This window comes from Xiphophorus maculatus, chromosome 11, assembly GCF_002775205.1.
Source record: "Xiphophorus maculatus strain JP 163 A chromosome 11, X_maculatus-5.0-male, whole genome shotgun sequence".
Classification (NCBI taxonomy): Eukaryota; Metazoa; Chordata; class Actinopteri; order Cyprinodontiformes; family Poeciliidae; genus Xiphophorus; species Xiphophorus maculatus.
The window spans coordinates 10,307,597-10,324,828 of record NC_036453.1 but is presented as its reverse complement, the minus strand read 5'-3'; the positions used below and the strand labels follow the sequence as shown (position 1 = coordinate 10,324,828).

General features: G+C 39.1%; 1 protein-coding gene across 1 annotated transcript in view; it reads right to left on the bottom strand.

The window, feature by feature from the left end:
* The window catches only part of LOC102219994 (polypeptide N-acetylgalactosaminyltransferase 10-like), a 59,513-nt gene that overhangs the window by 27,820 nt on the left and 14,461 nt on the right, over positions 1 to 17,232 (bottom strand). The window contains exons 2-4 of the mRNA XM_014469255.2: positions 16,764 to 16,860; positions 14,867 to 15,005; positions 8,933 to 9,099 (exon numbers count right to left, since the gene is read on the bottom strand). Of these exons, the coding sequence (XP_014324741.1) occupies positions 8,933 to 9,099; positions 14,867 to 15,005; positions 16,764 to 16,860 (403 nt within the window). The remainder of the gene's footprint in view (positions 1 to 8,932; positions 9,100 to 14,866; positions 15,006 to 16,763; positions 16,861 to 17,232) is intronic.

Here is a 17,232-nt window from a genome sequence, read left to right as displayed (position 1 = left end):
TCAGCATCACAGTTGAAGTGTTGGCTCTATATTTGAGGTGACTGCTGGTCAGATGTGGCAAAAGGGTGAGAATGGAAAGAGCAAAACATGAACTGAGAATCAGAAGCCAATAAGAAATATTTGCTCCCCCTTAAACCAATGGTGTGAAAAACGTTACCATTTTGTAATCCTTTTTAATGCTAAGGAATCTAAAGCAGTACGTAGCCCAGTCAGGTGTTAACATAAACAAAAATGAAGAGTGAGCTGTTTGGCCACAATAACAAGCATACTTGGAGAACTCTGTCCTTTTTGAGATTTGATTTTAATTTGTGTTTTGTATATTCTACAAAACTATTTATCATATTCAGTTCATTTTTCTGTGCTCTGCTCTTCCATAGGTATTCATGTCACTGTGGGAGCGACATGAATATTATAAATCCCATGATTTGCTCACTTGCATTCCCTGTCATTCTACACTCTTCCCCTACTGGTTTTCATTGTTCCTTCCTGGATTCTACTGTTGTTCTTCTGTGTTTCACATGAGTTTTTTCTTAGGTTTTTAAATCCATCAGTCCACACTCCACTATGTGTCTGTTATTGTCCTGCAGCTATTTGGGTCCTCCTCAACAATACCGAAAGATGACAGACTTAAAGTAAGACTTTTAAACCTAACATCTCCGTGTCAACTGTTATGTATGCTGTTGACACTATAATGGCATGCAGGAGTACCTCAAAATTCTTCAATTTCACTTTCAATCAACAGTGTTCCAATATTAAACTTCTAGAATTGCCTTATCAATTCAACGATAGTTTAGACATTTTGCTAAACTATAGTTGGTTTGTATGGACATATTATGTCATGTTGCAAATACGATTGGACCCATGTGCAGACAAAACTGAGGACAGCTGATGAAAGAAGAGGATAATAATAAGAGGAACAACTAGAAAATTCCTGAAGAAATTTAACCGGGGCCTGCCAATGTGTGCCCGTTGGTTTGAACCCAGCGTTCTGACGCTAAAATATAGCATCAATGCTAAAGAGAGCTGCAATGTAATCAATAGCATGTGAAGAGTAACAATCATGTTGATGGACCTGGACTTGCACCATTCAGTATGTTAAAATACTGAATACTGAATGGTACATCTTACTAATGTAAGACTAAATGCTGCCAGTAGCATGTGGGGTATCATTAGAATGTTGTCTTAGATTGACTTCCTACATTCAGTGTCGTAAACATGGCTAATATGTAAGAAAAATAGCTAAAAGCTTATTTTAGGGAAAAGGCTAATGCTAATGCATTTTCACTGCGCAAGACAGTGCCCTGACCTGAGAGAAAAATATAATGCAAGGTAACATTATTGCATTGCCTACAGCGGTGCACTGGAGGGGGCAGTGAAATGCTAATGTTTGTGCTAATGTTAATGTACTGCCTTGCTATGCATGGCAGCGCACTAACCTAAGAGAGAAAGATAATACAGGCTAATATTATTAACTAACCAGAGGGGAGTATTAAGGCTTTTATTTTGAAATTTTAAGTAAGCTTCATTTTAAATGTCCAAACTAATCCCGTGAGTAACAGTGATTGGGTTAAATCGTTTCTATAATGCTCAAAAGAGCAATAATCTCATATAAAAATTGTCAAGGCTTTTATTTTGAAATTTTCAGTAAGCTTCGTTTTAAATGGCCACACTAATCCCATGTGTAACAATGGTTGGATAAAATCAGTTATAAAATGCCCAAATCACAAGTAATTCTAAAGGCCAGTTCATTCCTCCTCTGTAGTAACTGACAGTTCCACCATGTTGTAGTTCTGCCATAGTTAGAACCACAGTGACACGTTTTTGTAGTTCTAATCAGCTGCTCTGCCTTGCTCTTTGTTCTGTTGCTATGGTAATGAAGCATTGGGGAAATGGAAATATCAAAGCCACCTAAAGGTCTAATCAGAGCCAAATGGGAACAGCTGAGGTAGTGTGCAAGCAGAGGGGAATTAGGTAATGGTAAACAGCTGTGGAAGGGATAAAAAATAAAAATAAAAAGACAGACTGAGGAAAGGTGAATGATAAACAGAAAAGTTAAAACTCAAAGAAAAAAAGAAAAAAGCTAACAAAGCGAGTAAAATACAAAAGCCCAGAGAGAGAAGTAATGAATAAATCAACTAACACCAAGTAATGAACCATATGTCAAGAGCTAAGAAAGTAAATATAAAACAAGGGGGTAATAAAAGAAGAAACACAAATGAAACCCAAGACTCAGACATAAATGAGCCTTAGTGTATAATTATGCCCCTTTGTGGATAAAGAAAAATTAACAATTCATATTTAAAGGATTGATTTATGTTGAATTATGTATTATTCCACTGAAAATTAGCAGTTCAAATAATTAAAATAAAAAAATAACTAATAGGTCCATCACTCCTGTGATAAAAAGTTTATTAAATTCTCACCCAAACTTATATTTGAGATGATATTTCTCTATTCTTTATGTGCATTAGATGTGATGCTGTTCATGTTTTAACATTTAATTTGCAATCATGTTTGATTGAAAGATAGCAACACATACTGATAGGCAGATAGAAAAGAAGTGTGGTAACAAGAAGTATGAAAAAGATAAAAAACAATCTCATGATGCTTGTGGGATATGGAGAGAAGAGTATAGGTTCTGGATCAAAATCTGCCACAAGGCAGACATGCTTTAAAAAATAAAGATGTATTCTTCACTTTCAGATTCACTGAAACTCGTCTTTCAGCAGAAGGCTGAAAGGTTCAATCATGCCATGAGACATGAAGGTTGCTGTCAACCCAGCAACAGGGAAACCTTGAATCCAAACAGACATCCCCAATGTTTAAATAGCTGGAATATATAAAGCAGTAGTCAGTTGATTCTGAAAGGGAAGAAACTTCACTCTCCATCACAACTGAACACTGTAGAGTAACAGAAACTAGAGTAGTAGGGCAGCACTAAAATAAACTGAAACTTTCTTATGTGTTCATCACTGATAATCTGATCTGAACAAGACTCATTCCAACTGATGCATGGAAGCATGAAGATTTTTTAAAAACGTTTAATGACCTAAGCCATTAATACAGAATTCTAAATTTACAATTTCATGTTATCAGTGGTTACCATGGTTGTTTGTTTGTACCACATTGGCTGACAATATCCATCCTGTTATGTGTAACTTTCTTTTGATTCCCACTTCTAGCAGGAAGATGCATCATGCCACAGAGCACAATTTATCTCAGACTGGTTTCCTCAGCAGAACAATGAGTTCACTGTTGTGCAACAGCCTCCATAGTCACTAAGTCTTAATCCACCAGAGCACCTTCGGAATGTGGTGAAAAATTGATGTAAAGCCAACAAATCTGCCCCAGGTGTATGATGCTATCATGCCAAAATGAACCAAAGTATTCATGAAAAGTCATAAACAGATTCAATTGCAGCATACGTTTGCCAGCATTTTGTTTCTGCTTCACTTGGCAGTGGGATGGTTTTGTCTCAAAGCCCTTGATGTTTGTTAACCTCTAAATGAGCCTTAGGCAGTGGAACATTTCATTACAGTCGACAGGACGGGCACTAAACATGTCCTTCAGTAAGAGACGGTGGCGGTAAGCGGTAATTAACAAGGTGTAAAACACTTCATTTAGTGCTGTAAGGAATAATAACTGAGAAAATCTGCCTTTAATTCAAGGAGGTGTTAATCGGACATATTGGTTTATTCTGTAAAGGCACAATATTTCAACACTGAGTCAGTTTAAAGGGCAAATTTACTATTGGTCTTTGCAAAACTACTCACCTTTTGAATTTTTCACATTTTGTCAAGGTACAACCAAAACTTCAATTGTATTTTCTCGACGGCAGCTACAACCGATGGAGGCTCTGCCACTTTTAAATTTTAGCCTTGATTGAGGGACAGATAAGCCCTGATCTGCCAAACTCAGGGACTTGGTAAAGACATATGACTGAACAGATTATAAATGTATGGAGGTGCATCACAGGACAGCCGTATATATCATAATCTGTATGAGACAGAAGTCGAATCCGTAACAATCAGTAATGGTATATCTTGGGAGCACTTAGAACTCTAGCGGCTGCATTTTAAACAAGCTGTGGATGATCTAGGAAGGTTGTACTGACATAAGGGCAGATCAAATTACAGGTAGCAATGACAACTGTGATAAATCACCATCAAAAGTAACTCCAAATTTTAACGGTGGGTTTAATGTATGCAGAAAGAAAGTCTAGTTGTCAAACATTCTGCTGCACCAAGACATTCAGAGCACAAAATAGAACTTTGGTTTCCTCCTGCATAAATTGAAGAAAATTGTCCAGGAAATAAGATTTTACACTATTCAAATTCCGTAAAACCGAAACATTCACATATTTCATTAAAAGTAATAAAAAAGGATAACATCATCAACATATTGGTCAATGATCTGAAAAGATATGACAATCAAATAATAAATAAAACATGACCAAGAAAACAACTGAGTGGAATTCCATGCTTAGAAGTAACAAATGTGAAAACAAAAACCTGACAGAAACTTGTCTATGTAAAGTAATTGAACAGATTCAAAATATTTTAGCATACATTTGTAAGAATTACATTGATATAGCAAATTTTTCACTTTTGAGGTTCATACATGCTAAGACCTGATTAATGTAACGTAATCTAGCTGAAAATAAAACTATTAGAGGTTCTGAAAGTCTTGAGACTAATGTCTGAGGTTCTCTTTCCATATCTTAGAATTATTCAAGGTACAAGCCTAAATCCTAAAAACTGGGGATCTGTGGCAAGACTTAAAAAGTTATGAGTCCAAAGTTGGACTTTGGACTCAATATGGAGTCAATCTGACTTCAAAAGAAGACGGGGCAAACATTTCAGTCTCTAGATATGCAAGCCTGAGAGAAACACACCACAAAAAGCTTGCCATTGTAATTGCTATAAAAGGTGGTGCTACAAAGTATTTTCTCAAAAGATTCATACAGATGCATAGATGTGGAGAGGCATTAGAACCATGACGGACTACAAACACAGCACTCAGTTGACCAGCCGCGACCCCACCCTGCCTGACACCTTAAACAGTTTCTTTGCCCGCTTTGACACGGCGGGCAGCAGAGAAGCCGTACATCTACCCCAACTGGAAGAGCAGCACCAGCCTCTAGTCCTGCAGAAGCATCAGGTGACGTCCACCCTGAGGAGGATCAACACCCACAAAGCTCCAGGACCGGACAAGGTGTCAGGCCAGACGCTGAAAACCTGCGCCGACCAGCTGGCAGGAGTGTTTCTGGACATTTTCAATCTGTCCCTGCAGCTCGCCATGGTTCCTGAGTGCCTCAAGTCTTCCACCATCATCCCTGTACCGAAGAAGAGGTCCATCACCAGCCTGAACGATTACCGGCCCGTCGCTCTGACCCCGGTGATCATGAAGTGCTTTGAGAGGATTCTTCTGAGGTACATCAGAGACTTCATCCCCGCAAACCTGGACAGCCTTCAGTTCGCCTACAGAGCGAACCGGTCAACAGAGGATGCTGTCTCCATCACTCTGCACACAGCCCTTACCCATCTGCAGCATCCCAACACCTACGTCAGGATGCTATTTGTAGACTTCAGCTCAGCATTTAACACCGTCATCCCAGACAAGCTGGTGCTGAAGCTACTCGAGGTGGGGCTGCCCGCTTCACTGTGCCACTGGATCAGAGACTTCCTCACCAACAGGCCTCAGGTGGTGAGAATAAGTGGATCAACATCGTCCCCACTGGTCCTCAACACAGGCACGCCGCAGGGCTGTGTGCTCAGCCCAGCTCTCTTCACCCTGTTTACACACGACTGCGTGGCCATCCACCCCACCAACACAGTCGTGAAGTACGCGGACGACACAACAGTAGTGGGTCTCATTTCAGACAACAACGAGACCCACTACAGAGAGGAGATTCTGCAGCTCACTCAGTGGTGTTCAGCCAACAACTTGGTGCTGAACACAGGGAAGACCAAGGAGGTCATTGTGGATTACAGAAGGTCCAGGAGGACGGCTCACACTCCCCTTCTCATAAATGGAGAAGTGGTGGAACGTGTGGACAACATCAAGTTCCTGGGCCTCCACATCACGTCTGACCTCTCCTGGAACACAAACACCTCCCACCTGGTGAAGAAAGCACAACAAAGGCTCTTCTTCCTCAGGAAACTGAGACGGGCTGGACTTTCCTCACAGCTGCTCGTGAACTTTTACAGGGCAATGATTGAGAGCATCCTCTGCCTCAACATGACTGTGTGGTATGGTAGCTGCACAGCACTGGAGAGGAAACAACTGACACGGGTGGTGAGAACAGCACAAGGCATTGTGGGATGCCCCCTCCCAGACCTGGACTCCATTTACACAGACCGGGTCAAGAAGAGAGCTGGATCCATAGCGATGGATTCCAGCCACCCAGGCCACAGACTGTTTGTGCCGCTGCCATCAGGCAAGCGGTACAGGAATATACGGACTACAACAAATAGACTGAGAAACAGTTTCTTCCCCACAGCCGTCAGAGCCATTACTCCCTGCCGCCCCCCCCCCCCCCCCACACATATCATAACCTCGCAGTCACACATACATATCCCCCACCCCCACACAGCCACACTGTTCTGCACTTTGCACTGTCACATTATCTGTACTTTGCCATAATTGGACCTGCTGCTACTTCTTTGGTGTGGTTGAGTGCCTTTAGTTAATTTAGTTGTACAGTTGTGTTCGAAATAATAGCAGTGCCTCAACAGCAGCAAGAAAATCACTGGTTTTATTAACATTTCAAACTCTATACCCCAGATAAGTTTCTGGGGGGTAAAATAAAGGTATAGAAAACCAACAAACCCAACAGGACAGCCATGCATACTGTGGATTCTGTGAAATTGAATGATTAACTGAAAAGGGTGTGTTCAAAAAAATAGCAGTGGTGAGTCCAATTAGAGAGGGCATCAATTAGGGAGGGTATTCTGGGAAAAAAGGGTGTTAACAGGTGATCCGTATTTAAGGATCAAGACAACTGGCATGCTGGCTGTGCATTTCTCCTGAAAAAACAATGAAAATGGGTCGTTCCAGACACTGTTCTGAAGATGAGCGTTTCCTAATAAAAAAATTGATTAAAGAAGGGAAAACATACAAAGAGGTGCAGAAAATCATTGGCTGTTCAGCTAAAATGATCTCAAATGCCCTGAAATGGGAGCAAAAAACTGAAAAACGAGGAAGAAAAAGAAAGACAACCCCTCGAATGGACAGAAGAATAGCCAAACTGGCGAAGACTCAGCCAATGATGGGATCCAAGAGGATCAAGCAAGACCTTCAGTTGACAGTGAGTACTGTGACAATCAGAAGACGTCTTACTGAGGTTAACCTTCCAGCAAGAAGCCCCCGCAAAGTCCCACTGCTGAGAAAAAGACATGTGCAGAAGCGTTTACAATTTGCCAAAGAGCACATTGACTGGCCTGAAAAGAAATGGCATAATATCTTGTGGACAGATGAAAGCAAGATTGTTCTTTTTGGGTCTAAGGGTCACAGGCAGTATGTCAGACGCCCTGCAAACACAGAATTCAAGCCACAGTACTCACTGAAGACCATTAAGCATGGTGGTGCAAGCATCATGATATGGGGATGTTTTTCATACTATGGTGTTGGTCCGATTCACCGCATACAAGGGATCATGGATCAGTTCCAGTACATCAGGATCCTGGAAGAGGTCATGCTGCCATATGCTGAGGAGGAAATGCCTTTGAGGTGGACCTTTCAACAGGATAATGACCCCAAACACACCAGCAAGCGAGCAAAAGCATGGTTCCAGATGAACAAGATTCAACTGATGGAGTGGCCAGCACAATCCCCGGACCTTAATCCCATCGAAAACTTGTGGGCTGACATAAAAAGTGCAGTGCATGAGGCAAAACCAAGAAACGCTGAGGAATTGTGGAATACAGTGCAATTATCCTGGGCTGCAATACCTGTGGAACGATGCCAGAAGTTGGTTGACTCCATGCACCACAGATGTGTAGCAGTCATCGGAAACCGTGGTTTTGCAACAAAATATTAGTTTAGGATACTCAGCTAGGTTCACTTATCAAGAATTTCTTTGTTTGTACAGTACATTTTTGAGTTTCCAAGGAAAGATGGCAACACTGCTATTCTTTTGAACATGCCATTTCTTACTTTATTTGAAATATTATTATTATCATTTAAGTTTTGATGACTTTGCGCAATTGTTTTGCTTTGGAATAGAATGTACTGTGTCCCCAATGTATCTGTGTTCATTAAAGTACAATTTCTTTGAAGAATTTTGACATTTACTCATTTTTCTAAAGGCACTGCTATTATTTCGAACACAACTGTATATATTGGTATTATTATTATTGTGTGTTTGCTTATTTATACTGTATATATTTGACCTTTTGCACGGGAGCTGCAATGGAAATTTCATTGAATTCTGTTCAATGACAATAAATGCTATCTATCTATCTATCTAATAGCCTTTTCAGATTTTCATTTGAACATAATTGTGAGAACTATCAATTCATCCATAGTCCATCCTTGCAAGGTCTCACAGGGGCCGGGTGCCTAGCTCCCTCAGTCAATGAGTGTGAGGAGGGAAAACAGAGAAAAAGCAGAGACACACAGGACAAAAACCCATGAACACACACACACACACACACGCACACACACACACACACACACACAATCACTACTATGGGCAACTTAGAGAGACCAACTGACATAACAGTTTGTTTTTTTTGGTTGTAAAAAGAACCCAATAACAAACAAGGACAACATGTAAACTCAACATGCAAGACCTTCCTGGTCCAAGGCAACAGCAACCAACTGCAAATCCTGCAGCCCATTTCTAAAAAGTTGCATCTTTCACTTCACAATAATTCATTAGATAGTGCATAGCCTACAAAATCATAATAAAATACACTTGAGAATGTACCTTTGTCACTGAAGTCATCAACCAGGATGATTTCTGCGATCAGCTCTGGAGGAGAACGGTTGATGACGCTGTGAACGGTCCTCAGCAGAGACGACCAGCCCTCGTTATGAAACGGGATGATGATGCTGGTGTTGGGCAGCTTCTCTGCATACAGCGTCTGTTTGCAACTGCAGACACAAACAAAATAAAAATACGCATTTTAGTGTTTTTTTTCTTTTTCTACAGACATCCAGCAAAGGTTATTTTGCTGCTCAGCCGGCTCTCCGTCAGATCTGGGGTCACAAAGGTGATGTATTATTCAGAGTTTAAATGGGTGTGCTTGGCTTGTTCACAGCAGCTCTACTCACCAGGCTGGGATCCAGATGCAATCTTCTAAGAAAACTTTATGCAACCCATTTCAGAGAAAATAGTTCTTGCAAGGAAACCAGTCGATCACCAAAATAATTTATTTTTTAAAAATATGGATTTATTCCACATAACATTCATTTAAATATGCAAAAAATATTTTAAGACCGCTAGCAATAACTGAGAATTCTATCCTGTGTTTCTATCCGCAGCTAACAGAGCGAATAACTGAACATGTTTATTTGTGCAGAACACATGCACCATATATATGCCTGCAATGATTCTGTTTGGACATAACTGGTAAAGAAACAGTTCAGAAACGGATATTATCATTTATTTGCTTTGCAAGTGAATGGCATGTCTAGAATAGGACAATAAGTTAGAGAAACAATGTCTCCTATTAAAAATAACCCATTCAAAAAGGACCCAGATTCTTTTTCTTTTGTTTCTTACAGAATAAGTTTTTTATATTTCTCTAGTTATTGTCATGGTTTTACAAATACACATGGTAATGACAGAGGTAATATATCACCAGATGTTTTGATAAATTACACTTTCAAATGGTGACTAAAGAAAGAGAAAATAATTAGGCCATTGTTGAAATAAACAGTTGAAATATTACAACAGATGAACACTTACGTGGGTATGCATACTAGCAAGACCTTATCACCTCATCATCATTTATCATTTTCTTTCTTCTAAGGGGAAATACATTTTGGCATGCCTAGTCAAAATTATCCATAACAGCTGCCCAGGTCTAGAATAGTGACCAGTTTTAGTCTCACATCACATTAAGAACAAATGCATGTGTGACTTGGGATCTTCTTTCATTATAGATCAGAAAGTCAATCAAATATCTGACAATAACCAACAACTTAGAAAAATGCCTCAGTTGTTCATGATAGTCAATTCGAAATATTTCTAGGTTAGATTTTGGTGACTTTTAGGGGGCTTTGAGCTTTATGTTTGGAGTTTATTAACAGCAGTTCTAAAATGTAAACAGTCTGTAAAAAATTAAACACATGCACTAATTAAACAGAGACGACAACAATTAGCAAACCAAAGGCCTTCTGAGTGCTGCACAAAAAGATCTTAGTGATGCTGCAAACGTATTATGACACAGACAGCTTTAATTTCATTACTAGCAGCATGTACAGAGGTTATCAGCCCCAACATGTGCTCCAAACGATGAGAGACAGCGATCTCCTCATAAATTACCCCAGCAGGTGGCTCAACCCCTGCAGAGGTGTTAATCACAGGAGGTGAGTTATGTCCCACCGGAGAAAGTGTCTAGTGAGCTGTGTCAGTCGATAAATACAGGTGTTGAATATCAGCCAGAATGTTCATTCACATACAAACACCAAGAGCTGCAGTGATGGACAGCTGACTGGGTGGTTTACTTAACAAACCTCGTCCAATTCCACGGGCAGACGGAGGTAACGGTTAGAGAGTGCTTCCAGTAAAAATCACCAGTTTGCAGAACTCAGATGTGCCAGGTGCAGGTTTGTGTCTGATTGCCTCTGAGTCACCAACAATGAGCTAATCGCAGCGAAGCAGACGGCACCCGCAGGGCAAGCCAGGTGAGATACGGATGTGTGAAAGGTGGAAGGCGACAGCAGATGTTTTTATTTAAAACGTGTTCGTTTTTTATAATGCCATGAGAGCCGCGATAAAACAGGACTGTGGTTGCTACGTCTGATACGGAAAAAGGAACATTTTGCATGGTTGTCAGTGAGAATTCATGTTTGTTCAAGTAATTATAAACAATGCGGTCCTTATCAGTTGACGAAGCAGGTAGTGACAGGAAGGAGCAAACGCAGGCTGAAAACAGGCAGGTCAGCAAAGGAAGCTATAGATGTTCATTTGAAAAGCACAACTAAAAACAAAGAGAGGTGCTCATGGAGAAAATGACTAACATCTGGCCAGCATAGTTACTAACAATACTGCAGGGTGTCAGTTTTTATAGGCTGCGAGTGAATAAAGAGGGGAATAGACCAGATTGTGGCTCTGCAACGAAACTGAAGACAATTTAGAGATTATCTATGCATTAGCTTTTATTGTTTCTCTGGAGCATTCAAGTGTTTAACACAATACCAAGGCAGACAAATATCAGCAACGAACAAGCAAATTTTGTTTCCCATCAATTTGCTAAAAGGTCATTGCTATTTTTAAACCTCCATTCTTTAGAGAGAGAGATTATTACCAACAGGAAAACATTTAAGATGCCAAATCTTCTCCTAGCAAATTCATGCAAGAGCAAACTTCACAATGCTGAGAGAACTGACAGAAAACCCCAAAGCTCAATCTTAGTCTTACTTAGGATGATAAATGTTAAAGCTCAAAACAGAAAATGAAAAAAAAAAACAGTTACCAATTCAGGCTTGTTTGGACAGATCAGGTCAATGTCTGGTTCACATGGCAAGATTTCAGATTTGTCAGTTCAAAACCTGAGAGACCAAACAATGATAAAAATTCATACATATTACTGGATTATTTGTGTGCAGTCAAACTACAGACACATCACTTTCAAAACAGATTTCACTCGAGAACATTTAGATGTTAGATGGGACATCTCTCAAAACCTCTAGATATCAAACATGACTTCAGAGTAAACAAACATGGCAGACGAGGAAGAAACAGTGGAGATTTTTAACAAAGAAAAAAAACAAAAATATATCTTTGATGTCCACCAGACATTCTGGTGCACTGTGGCAGTTTTATCTTTTCGGTTTTGGATTCCCCTCTGTGTTTCCGCCTTCTCGCTTTCTGATTAGCTTCAACATTCAACAGACTGTTGAATCGTTTGTCCTCACAGGCTGGAATACCAGGCCAAGACTTAGAGGTCGTAGCATTCTTTCTAGACTAGATCGCTCTTATAAACCCCACACAGAATGAACATCTTCTAAGATAATCTCTAGAGACATCACAGTAATCGGAGCGTCAGAAGGAAAAGATCAGGTCAAAAATCGGCAAAATATCTTCCTGTGTGAACCAAACATTAGTAGAAATGCCTGGTTCACACTTGAGCCAACACTGTTACTGAGCAAACAACAAATCCAAATACATCTGATGAATTGCAGTTTATGTAACCTCCAGTGCATAAAATAAAGATCATTTGGGCATACATTTCCATGGCAACCACTGCCAATTCAAACATAATTTGCTGGAAGCTCACCTTCTCTTCATGCATCTAAACACATCACTCTTCCCCTTCTGAACATGCGGAAATTTATGAAGCGCACAGATTGTTTGCCAGGTGAGCTGAGGGGGGGTGGCGACACCGTTCAAGTGTTACAGAGTTTTCCATGTCGGAGGTGTTTGATTAATAGACAGACGACTTGTTTATAAAGGAAAACAGCTCTAAATCAAGGAGAGGCGATGAAGAACAGACATTTTAGCACAAAGTCTGCTCCTCTCCATCAAAACAGTTCAGGTTTAATGGATGCCACAGTTTACCTGAAAACCTGACAAAAAGAGGATGGACCGTAAAATCACTGTCAAAGATAGAATAATTTGGTCATATGTAATTTGCTCAGCTGTGTAATACAGCTATTATTCTAAATATGCAGTGCTATTTTTTGGCAGATCGCAAGAGTTTATTTGAAACAGTTGTCACGACGATACATGGTATTTATCTAAGCTCCCTTGCACAATCTACACCATTTACTTTAAACCTAAAAAGTGATACTTTCATTTATGCCTGTAGCCATCAGGCTATGCAATGTCCAACTCTGAAAGACATTAAACTTAACATTTCATGCACATACTTGTTTATTTTAATTTATTTATTGAATTTATTTTATATTTTGGTCATATTTAAATTACTAGTAATTTCACATGTTATAAATGCCGTGATACTAATAGTAATATTTATATTTACTTATATTTGACACTTTAGAAGTATTTGACACTCAAGCAATTTCCCCATGTGGTTTGACTACTGATTAGAGAGATTTATATTTGTCTTAAAGGTGATCTGTGATGCTTCCTTGAACAGGTTAAGATACATATATGGGATATGCAAAAAATGTTTATTATGCTTTTTTTGCCTAAAATCATTCTCAAAAAATGAGATTTTATACTGCACAGTTCTGAATGTCTGCAGCTTCTTTCAGAAGGAGCTGCTTTAGGGCATCTTGTCGCTTTAGATTCTAATAAGCTGCTGCTGGCCACTCCTCCATCTCCATGTTTACACTCATATGTGGAAATGGCTGCAAACAGATGCAAAATTATACAACCGAACATCTTCGAAAAGCAGAAGTGGAGCCTCCTGCGCAGCCAACAAGAATGCAGCAAGTTTCAGGATAGTAAGTTGACAACAGAACATTTGTCTTTTCCAGCAGCCATTGTACAATGGTAAAACCAGCATGCTGGAGCTCAGCTTGGGTTGCTAGAAGATGGGATGGGCTTTGCTGGGGTTTCAAGTTGATGTTACATTACTGAGGTTTTTAAAACAGGCTCAGTTTCCAAACACGAAAAAACATGTACTTCATGTGTCTTATTTTTTAAGCATTTCGGCTAATTTTAGAAGCAGTAGAGCACACAGATGGAAGTACAAAGATGTGCTAATGTGAATCTGGAAAAATATGTCCCCTTTAAAAAAGGGTTTCTGTTTTTTTTTTTTTTTTGCATATATATTTGCCAGTTTATAATTGAGCATCCAACCTGCTGCTTACTTAACTTAACTTAGAAACTACAGCATCTACTGCTGGAGTATGTGGAGCAACAAAAGCAAATTTGGTTGCTTTAGTCCTGCTGTTGGAAGACAGGTTAGAGGCTGCCTCACTTTTTATACCCGCATGAATTAACATTGTGTATTACGATATACTGTAGATGAACTTTAGGCCACATCATCCAGTCCACGAATTGAAAGCTTAGGTTTTGTCTCTGGATGTGATCTTGAAAATCTGTAACCTGTTGCATCTCCTGCCTGGACCAGAAGGCCAATTTGGAACAAAAATACTTTCAAGTTGTGTTCAGCATTTGCTTTCAATGCTGCAGCAGTAATAATAACAACTATTGTAACAGATTGCATTTTCATTAGCAACAAAAACACATCATTCATCTACACCTTGATCTGTTTGAGTTGCAGCATTGATTTTCTTTTTCTAATGTATCTGTCAGCACTAACAGATTATTGCAGGGGAGCTCAGGTCAAGGAACCTCTGCTTTCATGAACACAAATTAAAAAAGAAAACATCCTTTTGGGAAAACCAGTGGCATGGAAGCAGCTATAGTTGCTTTCAAATGAAAGATGATGTGAGGTGAACTGTCAGAGGAAAGGTCTCACAAGAAAAACTGAAAATTGTCCTACAGCAGCATTCAAAGACAGAACCTTCACACAAGAGTCTAGATAATTTTGTCTTTGTGATGGAAACATTTTTAGTTTATCTATGCATAAACACATTACCAAACGACCTCCAGATGAGCGGCTGTCATTACGAAGGTGAACCTGTTAGAAATATTCCTCTGTAAAAAACATAATTAGAATGGGAACAAAAAACAAACAACAGGAGGTATTTCAGTGATTCTGTTACTTTGATGCACACCCACTCATACTCTTCACGTTTTTATTGGTAAGGCACTCACTTTTCGTGGCGGATGTCAGGCAGGGAGCGGTTCAGAGAGATCCGGTTGCTGACATAAATGTTGAAGCCGTTTTCCCGGTAGGCCTGGTCGACCCGGTCAGTTTCTGTCAGAGGGAACGGCTTCCCCTGTTCACCGTTACCTGCAGGACACGTTTTTGCTTTAAAGTTTTATAAATTTCCATTACTGTCATTGTACTGACAGTACAATGACAGTAATGACTAGTACAATGACTAGTACTGTACAATGACAGTACTAGGATCATTGTAGATAAAAGAAAATAGGTGGACATGGAGGAGGAGTAAAGAAAACAACATTTTAATTATGCTTTTTGTCGTGCAAAATTGCAGGTTTTTTGTTGTAAATATGTTAAATGAACCTCAAAATTCCAGCTTTTTTTTTCTTTTGCCCCTTTTGACCCTCATAGTGCGTTAAAATAACCATTTTCCTCAGGATTTTATGTTTTCTTTTCAGTATGTTGCTCTTATACAAAATATTTATTTTATATCCCCTTTACATTTTCTTTATTAGAAGTCTAATTGGTTTACAATTTAATTTTAAGAAGTAAGATTTTTTCCATCATTTTGTGATCTTTTTTTGTTTCCTTTGAAATTGTCTGAGTCATTATCAGTTCAATTATCATCAGTGCCAGACATAAAGCAAAGAAATTCACGCTTAATGTGAGCAAATTAACTCTGACATATGAATCATTTGGTAACACAATATAAGTAACACTACACTAAAAACTTTTTTCTTTTTTTTGAAGTTACTCAAGTACAAGTTATTATCCACCTCTGGTTCCAACCTGTGTCTCTTAGTTAAACAGAATTCTGAAAAAAGTTACATTTAGTCATTGTTTAATTTTTAACAGCAATTTGTAGTCAAAATAACAGCCATTTATGATGAAAATATTTTAGAACTATTTTCTTTCTTTTTTTGTGAATGTGTATACAGTGGATCCTCTGTAATCAAGAGGATTAGCGTCACAACAGCCTGCAAATATCTTAATTGATACCTCAAATAGTTGAGATAGAAATATAACAACTACCTATTTGAACAGTTATGAACTCCAAATATTCCTACCCACAGAAGGCAACATTCTGAGTCTTTCATATGTCCTTTTTTGGAGCTACAGCCAATCAGTGCGAAGAAAAATGAAAGATGTTCCTGGATTGGTTGTTGTAGAAATGTCAGCATTTGCAAAACAACCAAGCTATTTGCCTTTTCTTTTGAACATAACAAAACTGGATAGGCAAATTTTCTGTGAATAATTTGGAGCTGAATACTGAGTCGTGAATTATTCTTGAACTTGGCAGGAATTACAGAATAAGATACTTGAATTGTTTGTTCAATGTCTGCATCTCTTGAGTTTTAGATGTTCCATTGTTTTAACATAACATCAAAATGTTCAAATTTTCTCCTCAGCTACTTTCATATCTCTGTAGGAGCCTGCTGATTACATTTTTTTCTTAAAAAACATCAAAAACATGAAAGATTTTCCCCTAGCAGAATTGGCTAGTTTTTCTACATCTGCCTTTTGTCAAACAAATTCCTGAGTACTGACTTATTTAAAGGAAGCACTGTGCAATATTTTAGTCTTAGACCTTTTTCTTCAAAATCCAGGTAATTTTCCATCCAAAGTTTCTCCCAAAACTACACAAAAGCCAATTAAATCCTTTCACTTGTTTCTAACTCAACGCCAGGGGCAAAATCAATGCTTATTGTTGAAGATTAAGTGTGTTTAATTATGAACTCAGGGCGCTACAAGCCATATTGATTCATGCTGGTTATGTGGTAGAAAATCCACTTGGAGGAAATTAAGGAAAGAAGTCGGGGAAAAATAGAAAAGCAGTGAATGTCTGTGTGGCCTGAACAGATTCAGCAATGAGTTTGGCCCTACCGATCCGAGCCGCGTCTCTCCTTATCGCTTCATAGTCGTGCCAGTCGACTCGCCGCACACCGTCAGCTCCTACCTGAACCACCTTCTGGCTGAACCCCTACAGGAGCAGAAACAAGAAAAAAAAATCACCAAGATATAGACTGAAATAAATTTTTTATTTCAGGTTACATTATCTTTTTCAGATATTGAAAAGTTCTTTAAACAAAGCAGGCACATCTGCAGACACCCTTTAAATCCTCATCAGCTTTCTGTTCTAGCTGCCATCCAGAACCCTCCATTATTTTTTATGCTACTGACAGCTGTGGGTTTACACAAAGGAAAGGCAAAGAAATCTTGCTCTTTATTTGTTTGACACACAGCAAAATGACATTCACTCTCATCTCTATGGTGAACACACACTCATCACCACGAGCCTTTATTCTCCGCCGTGCATTAAAATGCACAAGCAGCCGTTTATGAAATTCTCTCC